Here is a 22030-nt window from a genome sequence, read left to right on the forward strand (position 1 = left end):
GATAGATAGATAGATAGACAGACAGACAGACAGACAGACAGACAGACAGACAGACAGACAGACAGACAGACAGACAGACAGACAGACAGACAGACAGACAGACAGACAGATAGATAGATAGATAGATAGATAGATAGATAGATAGATAGATAGATAGATAGATAGAGATAGATAGATAGATAGATAGATAGATAGATAGATAGATAGATGAGCCATCTGGTTCATTTGTTTACAGCCTCCAAACTGCACAGCGGGAGACGCACTCCCCCCTGTCGGTGGTGCGTGGAACTGATCCAGGTCATGAGGGGCTGGACTGGATCCAGGTACGAGAGAGAGAGAGAGAGAGAGAGAGAGAGAGAGACTGAAGCTGGCAGGATGATCAAGAGGATCTCTCCTCCTGAGCTCACAGTTCGCAGAAACACTGAAGCAGCGCGCAGCGAAGGAGAGCAGCTCATCCAGATCGGTGCCAGACGCACGCTCGGATTATTTTCTTCTTCTTCTAGAGACTTTTTATTCTTTTTTTTTATTGTATGAAGAAAAGCTACATTAAAATCTGGTGCTTTATTGTCCCACGTTCGGAATATCGCTGTGGATCAAACAGGAGCAGCTCTCGACGCGCAGGTAGGCTCTATAGTTGGATGAGAAATAAATGCAACTTTAAGCGGTTGAATCTCCTCTGATGTTTGAGTTTGTCCCTCTTCCTGCAGAAATCTCGATCAGAAGTTAAAGGGGATCGTTTTTTTCCAAGCGGCTGATTTTCACAATAAGAGAAGAAGAAGAAGGAAAAAGCTGCCAGGTCGACTTTGTCTAAGAGCTTTTTTTTTTTTTTTTTTTTCCCCCAATTCTGCCGCCCCAGAAATGGTGGGGCACCTACATTTACAAGCGATGGATGAGAGCCTGAAAGGAAAGAACCGTGACGGGCTGCTCGACAGCCCGGACTCGGGTTTGCCCCCCAGCCCCAGTCCGCCCTTCTGCTCGCTGTCTCCGGCTCCCGTCGAGACGCGCTCCGTCGACAGCAGCCACGGATGTTACAGAAAGGAGAGCAGAGAGGGCAAGCTGGTGAGGAACCACTGTACTGCCTCATCTGTTGTTGTTGTTTGTTTTTGCTTGTTTTTGTTTGAAGAGTCGTCCTAGTGCAGCTTTACTGTGATTGGCTCCGTGAGAATGACGATCATGACAGAGCTGACAGGGGACAAAGTGAAAATGTGAGAGGATTTCAGCTTTGGAGCAGAAACAGACTTGAGATCAGTTCCCTCTTTCACATCTGGAATCTCTCTTTCTCTCTCTCTCTGAATTCCTCACTTGCAAACCTCTGATCTGGCTCTCAGTGCAGATGCCACCGGCCCCTCATTAGGGCCCTCAAGGTGTCCCCTCCAGATGAGGCTTTCATGGCTTTTAAAAAAAAAAATTAATATTATTAGCAGAATGACATAAAGCTCCAGTTAAAACGAAACAGAAAGGTGACTTTAACACCAACCAGTGATGACTCGAGATTCTGGGTTGGGTTTTCCTGATGAATCAAATGTAATCAGTGGGCCCCGCGCCGCTCTCCTGCATCTGTACACAACCCCCCTCAGCAGATTTCTGTTGAAACCTGTTTCCTGCACACTAATTGCTTGTAAAACAGACCCGGACCTCCCCAACCTGTTTGAAGAGAAGCAGCTGTGCGCCTCCTGACCGATCCGTTCGACCATGAATGATTTGATTCTCCTCTTTGACTTCATTAAGCAGAATAATAATAAGGAAAAAACAAAAATAGTTGTAGGAAATTACAGCTTCCAATTTTTCATCATATCCTTCCCGATGCTTGTGGTGCTTTTAACGAGAGACCAGAGAATTTGAGAGAACCCCTCCCCTACCTGTTGCTGACCGCTGCTGCTCAGCTGGCCCAGGAAAATCTGGGCCAGCTGAGGCTGTTTGAAAAACAAAGTTGGTTGCAAAAACAGAAATTAATGACAAGCATGTAAAGGAATCCACTCACCAATATGGCAACACTGTTACACAGTGGCAGCGTCTTAGAGGTGTGCTGCATATTTTGCTATCGAAACTGAGCCAGTTTTGCCGATACGATACACATCCCGATACCGATACTTTCATTTCAGTTTGCTATGTTATCAAACTTCTGACATTGAGGTGTTTTTGTGGTTTTCTCTTGGAATCATTTTGTTCTAGCAAAGGACAGAATTTGAAGGTGTCTATAAAAAATTTGAACAACAGAAACAAAAACAATAGAACAACAGGACAGATTTGTGTTTTCCTCAGTAAGAAAAATGGAAAAATTGATGAATTTTTGAGAGGAAAAAAAAAAAAAAAATATATATATATATATATATATATATATATATATATATATATATATATATATATATATATATATATGACCCATTCATATATTTTGTTTGAGGTGGAGTTGAAAAAACTGAACCTGAATGTGTGAAAGTAAAGTATCGGTTACCATGCTATCATCAATCCGATACCAATATTGACTTGGCATTGATATGATCATTATTATTTTGACAATTTATGTCAAACGTTGCTTTCTTAGTTAAGCCATGATAATCGTTTTGCACTTGTTGCAAAATAAGTTGACTTTCTGTGAAGTGAATAACGGGAATTTGGGTCATAGATTCATACTATGCAGAAATATTATGAAGAAATGATACTTTTGATCAACATATTCATATGAATCTCACGACTGCTCTGTCTGTGTTTAAAGAGCGTTACAAACATGCTCTAATCGTCTGACATCTGATATTATTATGCTCCAGATGCGCCTTATTTAGGAGTAAACTACTTGGATCAGCCAGCAACGCTTCAGACACGCAAAAAGACGCTGCTTTTGGTTTTTACTCCTAATCCTCCGAATGCTGCAGACGCTCTCTGCACCAGCAGACATTCATGTGCACAAATCGACGTTTATTCTTCCAGAGATGCTTGCTGTCTATTATCCACAGAGTCAGTGCATGTTGAAGCACTTATTCAGCTGAGGACAGTCGCCCTTCTCCGCCCCCACCAAGAAGAAACGACAGGATTTGATTAATGGCAACCGCAAGCGTTTTCTCGTCTTCCAAAGTGAGCGAGAATGAATTTTAACGAGGCATCCCGCAGTGACCCATGTGTCACACGCCGCCCCCTCGGGGCGGATCGCGAGGGAAAGTCTAATGCGTGTCAGTCCCCGGCTCCTGAAGCCTCCCGGGACGTGCCTGCGCAGGTCGAGATGACGGCTGAAGTGTGAAGGAGGGAACGGAAAAGCAGAGTCTCTGCAGTGGAGCGTCCGTCAGGACAGGAAACTCTGAATCCTCTCGGATCAGTCCGGCTCTTCCAAACGTCGGCCTCTGCTGGACTCGGCTCCCTTTTTGTGTGTGTGTGCTTTTCACGTTTTACACATTTCCTGGTGTGTTTTTGGGTTGTTTTCACATGCCGCACAAAAACAGTTCCCCTTTCTCCCCCATCAGCTCTATTTCGGGGTGCAGGGTGTTTGTCAGAGCTGTGGTGTAAGCTCGGACAGCTCATACCAGGTTAGTGTCTGTTCACTAACCTGGCTGAGGTTCAAGATGTGTAGATGCCAAACAGTTTCTGTTTTCCAACACAAAGCCGTTCTTAAGACGTATAGACAGTATGATGATCTGGTCATCTTTAAGCCAGGATGACGACACGTTTTACTGCACAGAGTCCAGGTATTTCTAGACTTCTCAGTCAGTGATGTTGATTTTACTTAAAACAAGATGAAATTCACTATGAGTATATGGGAGTTATTTCTATAGTAAGCAGAAAAGAAGGAAGGAGGGAGGGAAGATAGGACACAAAAAAGACAGTAAGAAAGGAAAGGCAGGAAGGAAAGTCACAAGGATGGAATGAAGGAAGAAAACAAAGAACAAGAAGGCTTTAGGAAATAAAAAGGAAAGACAGAAGGAAGATGCATAGGGAAGGAAGGTAGGGTGGAAGGATAGACAGAAGGAAGAAAAGGAAATGAGACAAAGTTTCAGGGAGGAATGAAGAAAGAATGAATGTCTAAGAAAGACTGAGGAAAACTTATAAACCAAAAGAAATAAAGGATGGAAGGGCTCAAGGAAGGAATGATGCAAAGATGGACAAAGACGAGAAGAAGAAAAGCCTGGAAGTAGGAAGGTTGGAGGAAGAACACAGGGAAGGAAAGAAGTAAAGGCACAAAGAAAGAACAAATGACACGAGAAAGAAAGGAGAGAACATTTAGAGAGGAGGATCAGCAACAAACCCTGGAAATACAAACGACTTTCCAAATTCCTGCTTCCCTTTTCCATTCTTCTCTGAAAACTGCAGAAATCAAACTGCAGCCTTTTCCAGACACCGTGGAAGCAGCACTGCTCTGAGTTTTGCTCCGGGCCGAAGGAGAGCCCTGAGTTAGCGTCGAGTTTCATTACTGCTCCTAAATAGTTTCACGCACTTCCATCAAACTGAGAGCAAACACAGGATGTAGAGTCAGAGGCTTTTGCCGCAAAGAACAGCCGGCAGCTGGAAATCTGTGTTTTGCTTGGCACCGCTCTGCCCTCAGCGGCCGGCTCTGCATTGTGCATTGTGGACTGTGGACTGCTCAGCTGCAGACCATTTCTTCTGGGTTTCCAGGAGGGGTTTCTGCTTTGTTGAGGTGACACGCTGCCTGTAGAGGTGACTGCCCTCCTTTCACCAGTGTTTGCAGAGCCAGAACCCTCGGCGGAGGAGGGTTCCTGTCAGAACCTACTGACAGGAAGGCCCTTTCTGCGGGAAAGCCGATCGCACACACATTCGTACAGGGTGTTCGGGTCACGTCAGAAAACGGGCCGGCCGCCTGTTGTCTCGCTCCGTTCAGGCCTCGGCGGCGAGTCCAGCAGCTGCGCCGCAGCTCAGAGAGGGAGCGCCGCCGCCCTTGGCCTGCTCTTGCTCGTCTCTGCTGGTGGCATGCGCAGCCGGGCCGTGGCATGTGACGGCCTCCTCTGCATGTAACCCGAGAGCTGCAGAGAAGCAGATCTCCACCAACCAGAGCGTCTGTACCGAGGCGACAATGTAGGACGATGTTAGGGAAAAGCTTGACTCGTACGTCGGCTCGTCGCAATGCACCGATTAATCGCGCGATAAATGAAAACTAATAATAATTTCCTTTTCTACGTTTTATTGGGGTTTTTTTCTCTTTATTCTCCTTCTACCAAAAAGTGGATGATAAAGTCTTCAGTCTGATGCTTTGGTCTCAACAAGTCCCTTGTTTTTGACAGACAGTTTTGTTTACAGAGACTTTATAGTTGATTTTATTTGTTGTTTCTGTATCTTGTTTATTTATTTTGGATATTGAAAATGTCTTCCAGTTCAAGTCTGGTTTGTTGATCTTTCACAACGTGTTCTTGCATTAAGATACCATTACCAATATATCACTTGAAAATGGTCTCAAAACAACAATATTTATCGCTTATCGCAATAACTTCTGGGACAATTTATTGTCCAGCACAAACTTGTTGTCGTGATTTCAAACTTTTCCATTCCCCTTTAACCTCTTCATGTTCCCCAAATTACAAACGCAGAGATTAAGGTAGTCGGTTGAGATCTACAGTGCTACCCCTAAATAAAGTCCAGTGTAGCCAGTCGCCTTCAGGAGTCTCTTCGCTAGTAAACAGGGAGCTCCTCCTTTGTGTGATTTAATCTCAGCATAAATGGAGCTGATCTCACGGTTCAAACGGCATCACAAAGCAGACAGGTCAGAGAGAAAAGCTAAGGGGAAATTTATGACAGGGTTAGGTTATGAAACAATATACCCAGCTTTGGCGTGGAACGCTGTTCGATCCATCACCTCAAAAACAGCAAGAGAATGGTGCAGCTGCAAAACGTTCACCTGAAGGGACGAGCTGGGCAGGGAGCGCGTTCATCAGCCGAGCAAAAGGTCATCGGTGACTCTGGTGGAGCTGCAGAGATATAAAGCTCAGGTGGGAGAACCTACTGAAAAAGAAAATACATATTTTGTCATTTCCCATGAAGCATTTCTCATAATAATTTTTGCGATTTGCTGTCATCCTGACAAATTTCAGTTGTTGATGGGAAATAAGATAAAAACTAAAACGGACAGTATGATCGGAAACGTTCAGTTTCTTCACTGTTTGTTTCATGGAAGCATCAATAAATATCAGTCAGTTTGGGAACATGATTTAATGCAGTTACTGTGTGCAGTTTAGAGATATAAATCAGACTTTCTTAAGTAGACTGCAGCCTGAAGAAGCAGATCGTAAATGCTCGTATTTTTCGAGGACATTATTTCTGTGTGGTGCTATGAATGCTGTGCCATGCAGTCACAGCCAAACTGTTACTTAAAAAATAAATAATCAATAGGGATTTTATCACAATCTTTGTCGTTATCACAATAGTACCACAAAATGTCACGCTGAGATCCTAAGTCCATGTCTCCCGCCTTCAGTCCAGTCAAAGCCCAGACCTAAATCCAGTTGAGAGTCAGGCTGCAGGACATCAAGTGGCAATGCTCACAATATACTGTGCAACTTTAACTGAGAGTCTGCAAAGACATGCAAATTGATGCACACAGACACTTCCCTCTCAATATTTTTTAAGTCCAATATTTTTGACCTCTGGAGCAAAAGCTAAATTAGTATAAAATACAACAAAGTTTGTGTCTATTGGGATGAAATCTGAGGTTATATACAAACATGTTTGGATCTGATGAAGTCTTGAGGTCGAATTGGTTCTCATCCACAGTTTGGTCAAATCTGCTGCTACCTCTATCTGCCTGGTGGCGATGCCGCTCACATTCGCCTCGTTTCCTGTCTGCCCGTTCGCCCCACATGAAATTCTGGAGAAATCCACACAGTTTACATTGTAATTTTGTGGTTTCTTCAAATGTTCCCCACTGGGTGTCACGAGGAGCAAAGAGGGCGACAGGTTTAGCCGCACGCTGAGCTGCATGCGGACAGTTTGACGTTAAACACAACCCTGCTAACAGAAGCCTTCCCTGCTTTCTTTGCACCGAGTGGATTGGAAATAAATCTTAAAAAGAGCGTCGTTGTCAGGTTGTTGAATCTGAAATGAAAAAAAAAAAAAAACAACAAAACTGGAACTTCCTCATTTTTTTCGGTCTGTGTGTGTTTGTGTGTTTTAGGAAAGAAAGACTCAGTGATCCAGTAAAGACATCTTCAATACTTTACTCCACCTTAAGCTCTGATTGTATTTAACTGTTTACGGCTCACAAGATATGTAAAGGTGGTAATTCTGACCTACTTTTTGGAAGTCATGTCCGATCAGTCTGTCATTAAAATCATTAGAGGCAGCCAGAGCAGCCATTAAAGGAAAGGCCGGGTTAAGAAAACAGAAAAATAATCTCCAAGCGAATGAGCGAAGCGAGACGGAGCAGCGCGCCGCGTCTCCACCGCCGGCGCGGTTGTTGTTTTAAACTTTGGCGTTGACCTTCCCTGCTGATCTTTGCTGTGTCACTTCTCTATCACCTCATTATCCGTTTCCTTCGCTCCGCTGGGCTCCGAGCAGCGCCACAGACACGCTCTCCCACTTTTCTTGCCATTTTTTCCCTCTGATTTTACATCAGGCAAAGGCTGGTTTGAAACTCTCAAAGTGTTACCGTCAGTGAAACCAACCGGGTTTCATGACAGTGAGAAATATCAATGTCAAATACCAATTGCTTGTGTTTCAAACAGAAAAGCAGCAATTATTCCTTCTGCAGTTACAGTCGTGCTTTGTACATCTGTGGACGAATCCATATATTAGCATTCACTGTCATAAGAAACATAACATTTTGTTTTCTCTCTGATATTAAGGTAGATATTGGATTGCTGGATGGATTGGTACTTTTCAAAATAGCATATATATCATGCATGCATGTTGGAGATTAAATTTGAGGTTCAAAATTTGATATTTTAAACATTAAGGTGCAATTAAAGGAAAACTGGGGAAATAATTCAAATCAATGAACGAACACTCTGAATATCATCACTTTACAAATATAATGGCCAAAGTAAATTTTTGACAAAAGACAATTAAGACAAGCAAGTCATGTTTTGAGGGATGTGGGGGGATCACTTATCATCTTGTTTAAGGAAGATGACGATATTCAGTAAATACATCCCATAATTCATAGAACTCATGCTGATTTACAGGAAAGGAATCCTGAAGTCCCCCACCTGTTGCTGGAAGGAAGCAACAGGTGGGGGATGGGCAGCACTTTGAGTAACCCAATAATTGTCCCTGGATTCTCACTGAAAGTCTTTAAGATGTAGAAGCACAACAGAAAATGTAATTTGTTTGGAGACTGCCAACGCTACTGCCTCCTGCTGGAGGAATGAAAAAAGTTTTGTGGCTTTTAAAAGGAAGAAATATTAACTTGAAAACATAAGATAATAAGGGCAAAGTTGCCGGATGAGTGCTATGATAGTTCTCAGCCGGGAGAGTTTGCTGAGTGGGGGTGGGCTCAACGGGGTTGTTAATCTGGGTCGTTTACTCTGTTGAAACCATCAACAAGGCTGCATTTCTCTTTCTTTCTTTTTTTAACAAGAATTTCTTGAAAGGCGACATAAAAAGTAGTTCAACTCGTCTTACATGGAGCTGTGAGAAAGTGAGTCACGTATTTCCCCCCCCTCCTTCCCACAGCTGCCCTACCTGCTGCTGAGCTGTGCAGGAACAGACCCGAAGTCTCGCATGCACCCGGTGTTCTACGGAGAGAGCATCGAGGTCAACACCAAACCGGAGCAGGAAATCAAGTTAGTCGTCATACAGTCGGTTCGCTCTCGCTCGCGTAACCACCGACATGTTCCTAAATGGGCCCCCTCTCCCTTTCAGGTGCACGTCTGCAGTCAAGTACGACTCCGACAAGCACTACCGAGACCGGGTGGTGTGCGCCCCGGTTCCCATGCCCACTTCCTTCAGCGAGACGGTGGTGGCGGTGCAGAACTGCACTTGGAGAAGCTACAAGACGCAGGTGTACCTGGAGCCGCGGCAGAAGCCCGTCAGCTACCAGAGCACCACCATCATCTACCCAAAACACGCCAAGAACACTTACCGCACCACCCTAAATTACAACCCCACGGGCGCCCGGCGCTGGTTCGTGTCCACGGTGCAGCTGGAGTCCAGCGAGGACACGAGCCCCTGCGTCATCTACACGGAGGACCTGTAGGGCTGCATGGCGCCATCAAGGGACTTCATTTGAACTCTTACCTTTTATTTTTTCAGAAAAAAACAAAAAATAGTGTGTTTTTCTCACGATAAGGAATTTGGACAGATCCACACCGAAAGAGAAGCGCCTGGAGTTTTAAACACCCGCTCTTAACCTGGGAGTCAGAGTACTTTTGATCTTCTGCTGTGGCGGTCTTGATTGGGGCCTTCGATGCTCTGCAGCTGCCCTGCAGTGGCTAATGTCTTATTTAGCACGAGAGCTAACAAGCTCAGGGCTTGTGCTCCCCCTTTTGGTGGGCCTGGAGCCTCGGTAATGGTAACCTTCAGATTCCTGGTGTCTGTATATACAGAAAAGGGGAAAAAAATAAAACATACTGACACGTGCTGTGGATTTTACCCAGTCACACCGATGCAAAGTGTTCTGAATATAGCTCTATTGCACTTGTTTTCTACATGTCGCAGTTCCCTCAGAGGACCTGGCGTAGTGGTGGGGAATTTCTGTGCTGCCTCTGAAAAGTGGACCAAAAATAGTTTATTTCCTTTGAGTAACTCCATACGCTGGAGACCAGAAAACTCCAAAAGCGACTCTGAGCAGCATCTCTTCTCATCAGCCGAGGTTTCTGAGGACACGAGCACACGGTGATCTGAAAACCATGCCAGATAATCACCGACTTAGCTTTCCATTTTGAACTCGGTAGACAGGATCCTATCTTGGTGGCGCTGAAGGGCTGCGATAAAAACGCTGGTCACAACTGAGTTCTATTCATTAAAATGTAGAAACTGGAATTACTTGGGACTGTGTGGCTGTAAGACTGCATTGTCTGAACTTAAGGGACAAGTGGAGGGAAGGGCCGTTTAGGGGAAGGTGAGTGAATTTCACACAGGAAATAAAAACTAAAGACAAGGGAGAAAATGTATTTAGTATGAATCCAGAACAGACGGGCACAGAAGCTAGCAGCTTGTTCAAGAAGAGCTGAGACCAAAGGTCGATCCGTGGAAGTGCGACACCAATAAACTTCCTGTGGAAAACAGGTCTGAATGGAACATGACTCATCTTTAGTAATAATAACACTAAATTTACGCCAACTTAAACGACAAAATGTATGATCTTGACTGCTTTATTTTTGTGCCATACAGTTATTCTGACCTGAACATGTTCTCTGCTCAGTACATGTTTCATACAGGAAGATCACTAGTGACGGACCGCCTCCAATGAGCCTCGTTGCGTAAATAACCAGTCAACGCAGGCGGGACAATGTTGCTGTTAGCTTCGGCCTTCAGGACCAACTAGTCTGAGAGTATACTAAATATATATATGGGCCAGTAAACTGAAAAAATTGAAATATTTTACAATTTCAAAGATTTTATATCAATGCTCCTTTTATGCCAGAGAAAGTGCTGTAGCTACCAGAAGGTGCTGCACACTGCCTCACAGCTGCCTGAAAGAAGGTCACTACAGTTTCCCTGACTTGCAAAAAAAAAAAAAAAAGTTTCGCTGCTTGAAAACTTGGGTGTGGAAGCAAAGGAGTGGCCCAGATCAGTCGTGTTTACACAACAACATTTAAAAGCAATCTAAAAAAGATAACGACATCGTTAGCAGATAAATCTGGATGTTATGGGCGTGTTGGTGTCGCATTTTAACTCGAGGCTGCCATCCCGGCCCATGCAGAGTTTAAAGCAACCTATGGGTCAGAGTGGAGGCGGACTGACAGGAGGACAGTGCGGTGAGATGGGTGAACAGTAAGTGTAGACAGAAAGAGGAATATTTGCAAAGAACGAATACATAAGAAAGGGGAAATGGTTCTCGCTGAGGTTTTTGGGGTTTTTTGTACCAAACAAGAAGTTCCTGGGAGGTTTGAGTTGGGCCTTGTGTTGACGGTCTGTGATACGTTTGGTTCTGATGGAAGAAAGCAGATGGATCTCATATTTAATACCTTGGAGGTTTTATGCGTGATTATTGTTTTTTTTTTGTGTGTCTTTAACACTTGACGTAAGATTTGATACTGTAAAATATTGTCCTGTTGTATATGTGGCATCGAGGCACTTCATAATTCTCTTTATATTTTTGTACGTCAATCATTGTTCCAGTTCCAATGAGAGGTATTATTTAAGAAGATGTATAACCTTTAATGAATAATTATAATAATAAAGCAAAACAATTCCCAAACGGTTCCAGCTGTTTATTTGCTTCTAGTTCTTGCTTCTTATTTTCAGCTTTTAAGCAAGACAGTCTAGGAACTGCTGACCCATCAGTTTCAATCAAAATAAATAACTTGTGTCAGTTCAGCAAGTTAATTCACAATAGTAACATTTTATTAATTTTCCACAGTCGTGGGGTTCTCCACACTGCAGAAGTGTGGACCCGGTGTCTGTAAATCGGGGCACCGGTAAATATCAAACTGCAGATAGAACAACAGCATCTCCTGCAGCAGAGCAGAGTTTTGGACCAGCGCCTCTCGTCTCCCTCTCCACAGACACTCACATCATTTTGAACAAGACTGAGGCGCCCCCTGGTGGAGCGGCGAGGAACATCCCAAAGTCGTTTGGGGTTTTTTGGGGTTTCACAAAACAAGAAACTGTTTACATACAGACACATGCACACAAACCTACTTAATAAATTCTGACAGTTTTATTTGCTGTTTTGGTTTAAGTGTAGCATTTGTTCACCTTCTTGATTGCTGATGTACCAGATGCTTTTCTTGCCTTGTAGTCATTTGCAGGCCTTCAAATACGGACGACGACAGCTGGAGGAAAACGGAGGAAGCGTGGAAACCTTAGACTGCCGTCTTAACTGGGAACATAGTGAGCGGCAAACTGGAAATAATGGCGACGTCTTGAAACATCAGCCAGCTTTAGATGGGAGAAAATGGCGGCGACAGTGAAGATAAAGATAACGTCGCTTTAAAAAGACAATAATTTAAATTTGCTGTGCCTGTCACAAAATAACACGGAGTTGAAAAGGTGCGTTTGAGCGAGGAGGTCGGTAAAAATATGTCAGGAGAAATGGGCAACAATTCAAGCCAGCTAATGTAGCCATCTTTGTGGAAACACTCAGACACGTGACCCAAGTTTTTTTAAATATACAACTTTGAAGTAAAAATAAAAACACATATTTTAGCATTTCTAACCAAGCTAAAAGTTTAGTCAGATATATTTATGCTGTATGTTTGTTTTTTCAATTTATAAAATGTTGCAATATTTATAACACGACTGGAATACAGTTGGATCATCAGTTCTACACTTTATAAACAAGAGTTTTATCTACTTCAATAAAAGAGGATCCCGTAGAATAAAGTCGCTTTCCAAATATGATGTCTGAAAGATTTGCCTGCACCGCCCCCTGCTGGCGCGTAGCCGTCATTACTCCAGACCTCAATGAAACCAAGTGGTGAGAAGAAAACAAAGAACCTAAATCCACGTAATGCAGCTCTGACACCATGAATGGCAATAAGCTTTTTATTTAAACATTAAGGCAGTGTCTTTTTTTGTGTGTTTTTCATTTTTACACTGCTATCCACAAAGCTTGCTGGTGGGCATGTAGAATTTAACCATGTGAATATTTCTTTTCATAATACCACCCTCGAAGCAAGCCACATAAATATTTACATCTCTTCAATTCTATATACAATCCTTGATATTATACAGTGGGTTATAATAAAAAAAATGCACAAAATGGTTGAACAATGTACTGTTGTCAATCATTCCCCCGCCCCCTTTCTCCTACGATTGGACAGTCCAGATTTCGTCCTTTTAGGTTTTCAATGATTCATTTAATTTCTGCGAACACAGGTGTGCAATGACAAAAAAAAAAAGAAAAAAAAAAGTACAAATAAACAATATAAATGGTTGCATGTTAAAAAGTCATTTCAGTGTACTTTTAAAAACAACACGTTAGTCATCGCTTTAGGGAACAGCTGGATATGGCTTCGTCTGGTTTTAGCGTCACATTCCAACGTTTCAGCAGTGGCAACGATGAGAACACACACACACACACACGCACACACACACACACACACACACACACACACACACACACACACACAGAGAGACAGAGAGGGAGCGACGACGTGTTTCTGCCTCTACTGGAGTCAGTAGGAGGAGCTAAAGCACGGCTTAGAGGACGGGCGAGGAAGAGGAGGCGGTCCTATAACAGTCGGGTCTGCGCTGAGATGAGTTAAAAAACAAAGAAACAAACAAAAGGAAAAAAAAAATAAAAAGACGCCAGAGAATCTTATTGAACGTCTCGCACAGAAATACTGCCTTTAAAAGGTGAGACTAATTTCAAAGAACCGTCTTCCCCTCCGCTACCTCTGACGCGTACAGAGAAGGGAGGTGCAATGAAGTACACTTAAAGTAGTTTACAGGTTGAAAAGTGAAGAAAAACTTCGGATGGAGGTCCATGTAAGCTGTGCAGGATGACTGAGTGAAACCATTAAAGCTAAGGCAGTGGGGAGTAGAGGAGATGGAGGGGAGAAAAAAAAAAAGCAAACACATTGAAAAGGATAGCGGGACGTTTGATTTAAATCCGTTTGAACCCTTGCGAAGCAGTCGGCGAGGGGGGTAAAAGAAAACTTGTGCGTCACTTAATGAACTTCAGCACTAGAATTTGTAAAATAAATGGCACTTAACACTAAGAATATTTCTTAACTGTACAAAATCTGCCCGGATGTGGAGATGTATCCACGCACCCCCACGAGGCAGTAAAAGCTCCGAGTCGGGACTCCAGCGGGCCGGCGGAGGCCGGCGTGGGGGTGGGAAGTCACAGAAAGATGGCTTTGTTTTTCTTTTCTTTTTTCAAATCACCTCTTTAATGCAAGGGAACTCCAAATTCAGAGCTTTATCTTGTTCTCCACTCTGACGTGATTTGCTTTTTTCTTTTTTATTTGTTTCTTACTGCGAGTGGAACAACAAGAAGCAGCACGACGCCTCCGCAGTGGAATTTCTGCGCCGCCTCGTTAAAAAAGAAAAAACAAAAAATGCCATCGTGATCACTTCGACAACTAAGTGCTTTATATGCAAAGAACTGTTCCGACAAACACAAACATAGTTAATATAAAAAAATAAAAAAAAAAAACAGCAAGAAAGTGTCACTTGCCTCAGTGCCAACCATCTGGCAGATCCTCCTAGTTCCCCAAACGCACAGAGTCATGACATCAGCAATGAACTGATTAGTTTACCCTGTAAACCTCTGATATGATCCCACCCCCCCAATATATCTTTGCAGATAACAGACGACAAATGACACCATCAAAAAACGTTCACCACCAAAAATGTACTAAAAAAGTCGCAGCTCACGAAACACAGGACTGGACTGACAGTTCCAGAGAGAGAAACAAAAAGAACCAAAACCAAGGAAAAACATAAAAAAAAAAGAAAAGAAAAAAGAAACCAAGATGCTGATTCTCCTCCTGTGTCCTTTTTGCTTGTGTTCTTGTAGTGGTAGCGGACCGCCGGCACACGGAGCTCGCCGAGAACAAAACAAGAGCGTCTCCCGCTGCGGGAGTCGGGTCCAACATGGCGTCGTTACAGCCGTCTGCGGAGGCGTGAGCACGGAACGGCGGCACACGCCGAGCGCACGGCTCGATGCGTCTGTGTTGATAAGGCCAGTGAGGAATAGTAGTAAAAAAAAAAAAAGAGAAGAAGTGATTTGTCCTTCAGAGTAGTACTGGAGTGAATGCATAACACGTAAGTGCGAACGGACACACAAGAGCCACAAAGATTCGTCCTCATCGTCCAGGGAGGAGGACTGCTTCACGGTGAACAGCGGTGGTGGAGGGGCGGGGGGACGAGGCGCAGCACCGTCCTCTGAGTGTGTTTCTGTGTGTGTGAAGCAGTGCGTTTTCTGGTCACTCGCTGTCAGACAGGGTTTCATACTGAGAAACAAGCAGAGGCTTGGGCTCCTCCTCCCAGGTGCGGCCCTGGCCGGGTCCGGGCCCCGCGCCGCCCTGCTGGCCAGATGAAGGGGAATGGGCTGAAACTGTCCCGCTGGGGAAACGCATGATGAGCGGGCTGTATGGAAATGGGGTTGGTGTTGAGCCTGAATGAGAGGAGACAAAATCAATTTAAAAAATGGCTTAGCATCATTGTTAAGACATCATTGTGAGTAAACCAGGATTTTAATTGTATTGTAAGACAAATCAAACACCATGCTAATAGCGGTTTTAAGCTGCCATTAGCATGGCTAGCATAATTAAGACTGCCGTCTGTGTGGTTTCCCTACATAATATAATGTAAACCATTCATTTTAACTTGAGATTTTCAAATTAGCTGATAACATTTTCAATTACATTGAGTTTAATGGAAAACAGGCTCAAAATTATAAAACGGAGCAAAGCTTTTGTTCTACGGTCAGCCTTCCTGTTACCTGCTGAAAATCAAACTCTCTCTCTCACAGACATATTTCAAGATATGTAGCAGTTTCTTTTTAAATTGGCTTTTCAAGTAAACTCAGAGAAATATATTAAAAAAAAAAAGCCAAAGTCTTCCTTGGTCAGCAACTTTTCCTGCTTAAAGACCCACTTTTGTCCCCTTTGCTACAAAATAAAACTCACCCAGAGCCACAAAATTGATTTTCTAATTATGTTCCAATTAAAATGTTTTATTAGAAAAGCTAACAAAAGTAAAATTAAGATTTATTTATATTTTCAGGTTTATTACCAATAAAAAAATCTAATTTTGATCAAAACCAAATGATATAATTGTCAGTAAAACCTCTTAGTTTAACAGCTCAATGCATTATCTTAGATTAACCATCAACGTTCCTTGACACCCATCTGGAAGCGGCCTGCATCGTACCTGCAGACAGAGGCCGGTCCTCCCACACCCGGTTGGTGAGGGGGGTCCGCCGGTTGCAGTCTCCCTCTGAGTGGACAGACGACACGGACGAGGGACGCTCGCTGCCGGACAGACCCGGGCCCGGCGACTTGGCCTTGCGCCCGTTTGAACGTCCGCTGCCCTTTGAGGACTTGGAGCCGCCTGCAAACAGAGGAGGAGAAACTGATGCTCTTTGGATGGGTTAGAATGTAAACATGAATACATATGCTACGTTGCATTATTTTTTCTTACAAAGCTGATTACCAATGTGTGTTACAGATACAAAAATAATCGTCAAGGCAAAGTGATAAATTCTAAGAAGCTCTTTGACGTCTTCAAACTAAATTATTCCATGAGGAAAAGAACTTGGCCAGTCTGGGGTAGATGGACAGAATTAGGTCATGTCTGAAAAACCCTTGTGCAAATAGAACATTTAAAGAAAGGTTTGATGTTTTCACCAAAAAGAATGAATAAATGGTTCAGTCAAGAAGTCACACATTTTAAATTATTCAATTTAAAAGTGAAATTTGTTGACTCTACATTTGAATTACACACCGATAAATTTAGGGCATTTACCTCCGTTAAATGATAGTTAAGGCTTACAGCTATTAAAACCCAAATAATCTCACATTCTCAAAAAAGATCAATAAAAAAGGATTTTTAAGGTCAGCCTCATAAAAACCATATCCAGGTGCTCTACATTATAAGCATATATATAAGTGGAGTTAAAAGGGAGTCCGCTTGTCCTTTGAAGGTCATAAAAGGTCTTAATTTCATGCATCTAAAATGATCAAATGTCTTGAATTCATTACAAAAACTTAAGTTGAACTTTAATATGTTCATCACAGGACTTAAACTTTGCCTTGACAGGATGATTCAATCTTGTATATTCTGTGTACTTTTTTTCCAGGCAAGAATTTGAGTCACACTCACAACACTTTCATTGTGACTCAAGATGGTTGCGGCTACTGCTAAATAGCTACTAACATACACTTGCTAGTGAGCAAGCTTGATTTTTTTCCATCTATCATTGGTACATTTTGTCTTAAATTCCACTCATAATGGTCTTACAAATTCGTACATTCGAGTTGGTGAAGCCAGCAGAAGCCCTGGTTTAAAAACAGCGGCCCAACGCGGGAAGCGTCGACTATAAGTGAAGACTGGCACCTTGTGAGAAGGAGTCTTCAGCCCGACCGTCTGCAGACATGGCAGAAGCTGTCGGGTTAGCAGCGCTGGACGGGGAGCGCTCCTCCGATGAGTCATCGTACTTTCCCATCAAGGCCTTTCTGATTATGGCCTCCAGGCCGATGGAGTTGCCAGATGCTTCTGGAGCCGGGTGGCTGCGCACACTCACAGGGCCTGGACGGGAACACAGGCGCGGGTTTTTAAAGTGAAGAAGCAGTTTTTAACTGAAACCAAACCGAGCTCGCCTCATTTCCGTCAGAACACAGCGGAGTCTGAAAACACTTTAATGTGAGTCAGTCGTCCTATTACACAGCGTACCTGCAGTAGTGGAGGCTGGCATATTAAAGATTTCCGTTCCTGGCTGACCGGCATCTGGAATCACAGGGGAATCAGAGGTTAAGATCGGCTGGTTCTGGTTTTTAATGGTTTTCATCCGTACGGCGAGGCTCACTGAATTCAGCGTCGTTCCCGTCGCCCGTCCTCTTCTTGATCATCTCCTGCTTCTTGGACTTCACGATAGCAGACGTGTTCTCTGTCAGCTTGCTAAAGAAAGCTGGAGGCTGGGAGGTATTGGGCGGAGAGCGGGAGCCGAGCCTGGTGGTGGAAAACCAGCAGGAAATTCAGACACACTTAGAATCACTTGGTTTAATTCCCCTATCTGTTTTTTGTGCACAAAAAAACAGCTGATGACATGAAGGCTGACTGGAATCAAAGATTTTTCTGTTTAGTGCAGGCACCACACTGAGTGCTTTTACACAAAATACTACAAATCTACTGTTTTCACATTATGACAGCACGGAATATGCAATGTGCTTCTGACTGAAGAAGACTCAAAATGACACATTTTCAATATCAGTGACATGTTGAAACACGCATTCAGCAAAAAGCAGATCTACAGAAGAAGCCATTTAAGAGGAAATTGAATTTTCTAAGAAAGACAAGACTTTCAGCAGATGAAAACAAAGGAAAACTTGCTATGTTTTTTTCCTGAGTTATCAAAAAAAATTTATAATGGAAGATGTTGCAAATGTGTGTACATAGTAGGGACAAAAAAAGAGACTTTTCAAAATCGTTTGTTTTGAAAAGTCTCACACACTCGCCCTATAAATCTGTCTGTTCGGAAAATAAAACCATTTGAACAGAAAAACCAACAAACCCAATGTCAATAACCTTATATAACATATAAAAAAATAAGACAACTTTCATTTCAATTACGCTGATCAAGAACTGTGTAATTCAACACACCTAAATAAAAATTCAAGCCTTTTCAAGGTTGTGCCTTACCCTTGTTCCCCCTGCTCGTTGGGGTAGGAAGCCCCTCCCTGGACATCGGGCTCAGAGCCGGATGCGGGAGGAGACACCGGCTCAATGCAGTCATTGGAAACGTTGACGGGGGATGACTTCTGCTGCTGCGGAGATCTACAAACAACGTGATTATTACATGTGATGGCGTGATTAGTTTTTTATTCTTATTTTCAAAGTCCGGCCCACGTTTCCTACCTGTCTCGGTTACATTCCCCACTAAAACCCTGTGAGTAGCGGGAGGTCTGAGCGGACTCCTGTGACGTGGGCGGGGCCTGTGAGGCACTGGATGGACGGGTCAGGTCCAGAACCGGAGAGCCGTGGTAGCTCTGCTGCTGCTGCTGCTGCTGCTGCTGCTGCTGCTGCTGCTGCTGCTGCTGCTGGCTGTCCCTGTAGTCTTTAACTATCACCTCCTGGACAGAAACATTAACATGGAAGACATTAACATGATGCTTTTATTTTATCTCCTGGTTACGGCTCTTCGCCGCGGCCTTACGCTGATGTGCTGCGCCAAAGTGACGACTCTCTGGCTGCCTTTGACACATGGGGACGGGGGCTGTTGGCTTGGAGACAGTCTCTCCTCTGATGGGGGTCGATAGAGTCCTTGTGGTGCTGTTGAGGAACAAATCCAGACACGTCAGGAACACACACACACATCTGAGCCTTTCAAAGCTAGCTCAGACTTTCCCTTTAAAGCAATAAGCGAATCGTTTTAATAAAAACATGCACGTTTTGAAAAGTCTTCACAGTTTCAGCGGGTTTCACTAACAGGTGACGAGCCGCAGTTTCCTCTTCTCGGGTTTTTTGCACTGAGAGCTTTGCATAAATAGCAAGTAAGCAGAACTTTTGGCCAGAAGTGACACTACAATTAACTGCTTTTGCATCAGTGACTCATACAAGTAGAGTGTGCACAAAAAAAAAAAAAAAAATTACATCGACAAATATACAAAAGACCACCAACGGGTTGAGCTGATGTGTCTGTGAAGAGGAGGATCCAAAAGTAATTCACTGATGTAATGAAAACAAACTTGAGATTCTGTCAGAATTCATTTATTCCTGGTTGGCCAAGTGGAAATAATGGTTCCAACACAGTTTTTAGAAGACGTGTACCGATCGGAGTTTTCTGGCCGATCACTGATCTGTAAAAATCCTGGCCTGCCGATTCTGAATTTTTTTTTAGTCTGAAAAGTCACTAAATATTGCACAGATGGTGAGCTTCATTGCTCACTATGTTTTTCTTTTTCTGACATTTCAGCTGGATCAACCAAATCCAAGGGATCAACATGACCTGTGCTCTCAGCTGTCTGAGTCTATGAACGCGTCCCAACATCAGTGGGATCATCTGCTTCCCTACAAACTGATGTGAATAAACAGTGACTGCTTAAAACAACTTTTTGAATTTAGCCATGAAGAGTTAAAGCCCCAAGTGGCATCCATTCAGTCCGATTGAAAGAAAACTACCAAGTGTGAAGAGTTTGAGATGTGTGGTCAAAAAAACAGGAAGATGCTGCTAAAAAAAAAGTCTAAAAAGAGGAAAAATCAAACCATTTAGTAAAAAATACTCATGAATTTAGTCGATTTGATTTTAGATCTGTTTCAATTCACCATATGATTTATATTAATTTTATACTGATACAGTTTTGCATACATTTGTAATGAAAACAAAGCTAATGATCAAATCACCACTGCATGAGTGGGACTCCTTCATATCTCCAGCGACACCAAACGTTTCATATCTTCCCATAAAACAAGAAACCTGAAGCCAAACGATCTCGTCAACGAAGCCGGCTGCAGCGGTGGCGTTCTTACCCAGCGCTCGGATGTCTTGTTCCTGAACTGACACCGGTTTGTTTTGAGTCTTTTCTCTACTCGGTGCGCCGCTGTCCTCGCGGCCGGACGGGTTCTCCGACTGGGAGGGCAGCAGACGGCCGGCGGGCGGGGGGTAGGAGCCGGGGTAAATTCCTCCAGAGCTGGGACTGCAAAGCTTGGGGTCAGATTTGCTGGAGGTGCTGTGCTGCTCCTGCAAGTGTTTGGGCAGACCGCCCCTGGATTTGCCTCCATCGCGATTCTGCTCTTTGACTATGTTTGAATCCATGGCAGATTGGTAGGCGTCAGGTGGCACACCTGATTTTTGGAAGGAGCTATGGAAACCGTGGAGGCGGGATGCTGAGGGCATGGGCCTGGTAAGAAAAAGAAAAACAAAACATACCACATATTTTTTTCTTTTTTACATTTTATTGGATGACATGTTTTTATAGTTTTAGGAAGCCCAACTCCGGCTTACCGTAACACCGACGAGTGTTCGCTGACGGAAAGACTTTTGCCTCCGGTGTTGTGCAGCACGCTTGGCCTCTGCTGCACGTTCTCCTGGGTTCGGGGAGACACCGGGGAATGCTGGTGGCTGTAGGGTTGGGACGCAGGTCTGCCGCTGCTGCTGCTGGACAGGCTGTGTTCTGTACCTGAGAAACACACACTCATGTTACTGTACAAACATCTTTTACTTATTCACATTTTGTCATGTTACAACAACTTCAGTGTCTCTTAGTGGGAATTTATCTGACGGATGTAAAAATTGCATAAGTGTGAAGCATGGAAGGAAGCAGGCATTTGTTTTTCTAAATTTTTTTCCCCTTCTTACATCATATTATTTAATTCTGCTACTGATAATGTCTTGTGATGGTTTTTGACATTCTACAGCAAGGACAAGGTAAAATAAAATATAACAAAATTTTGTTTCATAAAGTCATTTTGGTCATTTTAACCTGAAAAGAGAAGTTTAGTCTGATTTAATTTCAGACAGTGAGAAAAAAAATATGTCAATAGGTTTGTGAAAATATCTGGTTTCAGCTGTAAATAACATTTTTGGATCAAATATTAGATTGTAATTTAATTCAAAATTGTGCAGTTTGAATGTCAATCATTTTCAAGGACTTTATGCAGAAGTCAAGCATTTTCCAAACCTTGAAAACACTTTGAATTGAAATTCAAGAGTTTTCAAGGTTTTCAAGCACCAATACAATCCCTGATTCTGTATTCAGCCATATTTCCTCCGATATTCAGAGAAGCAGTTGTGGTGAAGAGACCAACATTTTACTGCCCAACACTCAACATAATCTGCAAAGGAAACCCCAAGCATTTTCCCTTTACTTCACAATTATGTACATCTGAGGTCTGATCCGCCACATAATCCCTCCTTTAAACACATTTTGTGTTTGCAAAGTGAGCGAACACAAACTACATTTTCAAACACAGACTAAGGCAGAAAAACCGAATAATTTAGGTACCTGGTCGCCAGATGGGGGCGTGCTCCACGTTTCCTAAAGAACCTCCCCGGTCTCTGTCTCTTTCCCTGTCCCGATCTCTCTCTCGTTCCCGCTCCCGGTTTTCCCGCTCCCGGTTTTCCCGCTCCCGGTTTTCCCGCTCCCGGTTTTCCCGCTCTCGCTCTCTGTCTCGCTCCCGCTCTCGGTCCCTGTCCCGTTCTCTTTCCCGCTCCGACGACGACGCGCTCTGCATTTTGCTCATGTGTGAGGTGCCGACTGGAATGCCAAAAAGAAAAAAAGAGGGGGGGAAAGTCATCTTAAACAGATAAAAACATGGTATT

At 43.4% G+C, this 22030-nt stretch overlaps 2 protein-coding genes across 5 annotated transcripts in view; one reads left to right on the plus strand and one right to left on the minus strand.

Annotated features, from left to right (window-relative positions):
• The first annotated feature begins 364 nt into the window (after positions 1-364).
• Positions 365-11296, plus strand: rflna (refilin A). 2 transcript variants are annotated; one of them, XM_055050868.1, is made up of 4 exons: positions 365-621; positions 708-1059; positions 8608-8717; positions 8797-11296. In XM_055050868.1, exons 2-4 carry the CDS (start codon positions 859-861, stop codon positions 9128-9130), a joined length of 645 nt encoding a protein of 214 aa, XP_054906843.1. In that variant the 5' UTR covers positions 365-621; positions 708-858; the 3' UTR covers positions 9131-11296. The 2 variants fall into 2 exon arrangements, with proteins under 2 accessions (XP_054906843.1, XP_054906844.1); XM_055050869.1 differs by lacking the exons at positions 365-621; positions 708-1059 and adding an exon at positions 1071-1205.
• Positions 11297-12571: 1275 nt separating this feature from the next.
• ncor2 (nuclear receptor corepressor 2) overlaps positions 12572-22030 on the minus strand; it is a 103437-nt gene continuing 93978 nt past the window's right edge. For all 3 annotated transcript variants that reach the window (XM_055050864.1, XM_055050865.1, XM_055050866.1), the window contains exons 36-46: positions 21710-21965; positions 20714-20884; positions 20239-20609; positions 18926-19041; positions 18628-18842; positions 18412-18546; positions 17579-17721; positions 17446-17499; positions 17110-17301; positions 15925-16104; positions 12572-15166 (exon numbers count right to left, since the gene is read on the minus strand). In XM_055050864.1, coding sequence (XP_054906839.1) covers positions 14976-15166; positions 15925-16104; positions 17110-17301; positions 17446-17499; positions 17579-17721; positions 18412-18546; positions 18628-18842; positions 18926-19041; positions 20239-20609; positions 20714-20884; positions 21710-21965 — 2024 coding nt within the window. In that variant the 3' untranslated portion in view covers positions 12572-14975. The remainder of the gene's footprint in view (positions 15167-15924; positions 16105-17109; positions 17302-17445; positions 17500-17578; positions 17722-18411; positions 18547-18627; positions 18843-18925; positions 19042-20238; positions 20610-20713; positions 20885-21709; positions 21966-22030) is intronic.

This window comes from Poeciliopsis prolifica, unplaced genomic scaffold, assembly GCF_027474105.1.
Source record: "Poeciliopsis prolifica strain line A6 unplaced genomic scaffold, Auburn_PproV2 SCAFFOLD031, whole genome shotgun sequence".
Taxonomy (NCBI): Eukaryota; Metazoa; Chordata; class Actinopteri; order Cyprinodontiformes; family Poeciliidae; genus Poeciliopsis; species Poeciliopsis prolifica.

Coding starts and splice junctions, on each gene's coding strand:
- rflna (XM_055050868.1), top strand. CDS start 859: ATGGTGGGGCACCTACATTTACAAGCGATGGATGAGAGCCTGAAAGGA. Junction 1,060..8,607: donor AGAGCAGAGAGGGCAAGCTG/GTGAGGAACCAC, acceptor TCCTTCCCACAG/CTGCCCTACCTGCTGCTGAG. Junction 8,718..8,796: donor AAACCGGAGCAGGAAATCAA/GTTAGTCGTCAT, acceptor TCTCCCTTTCAG/GTGCACGTCTGCAGTCAAGT.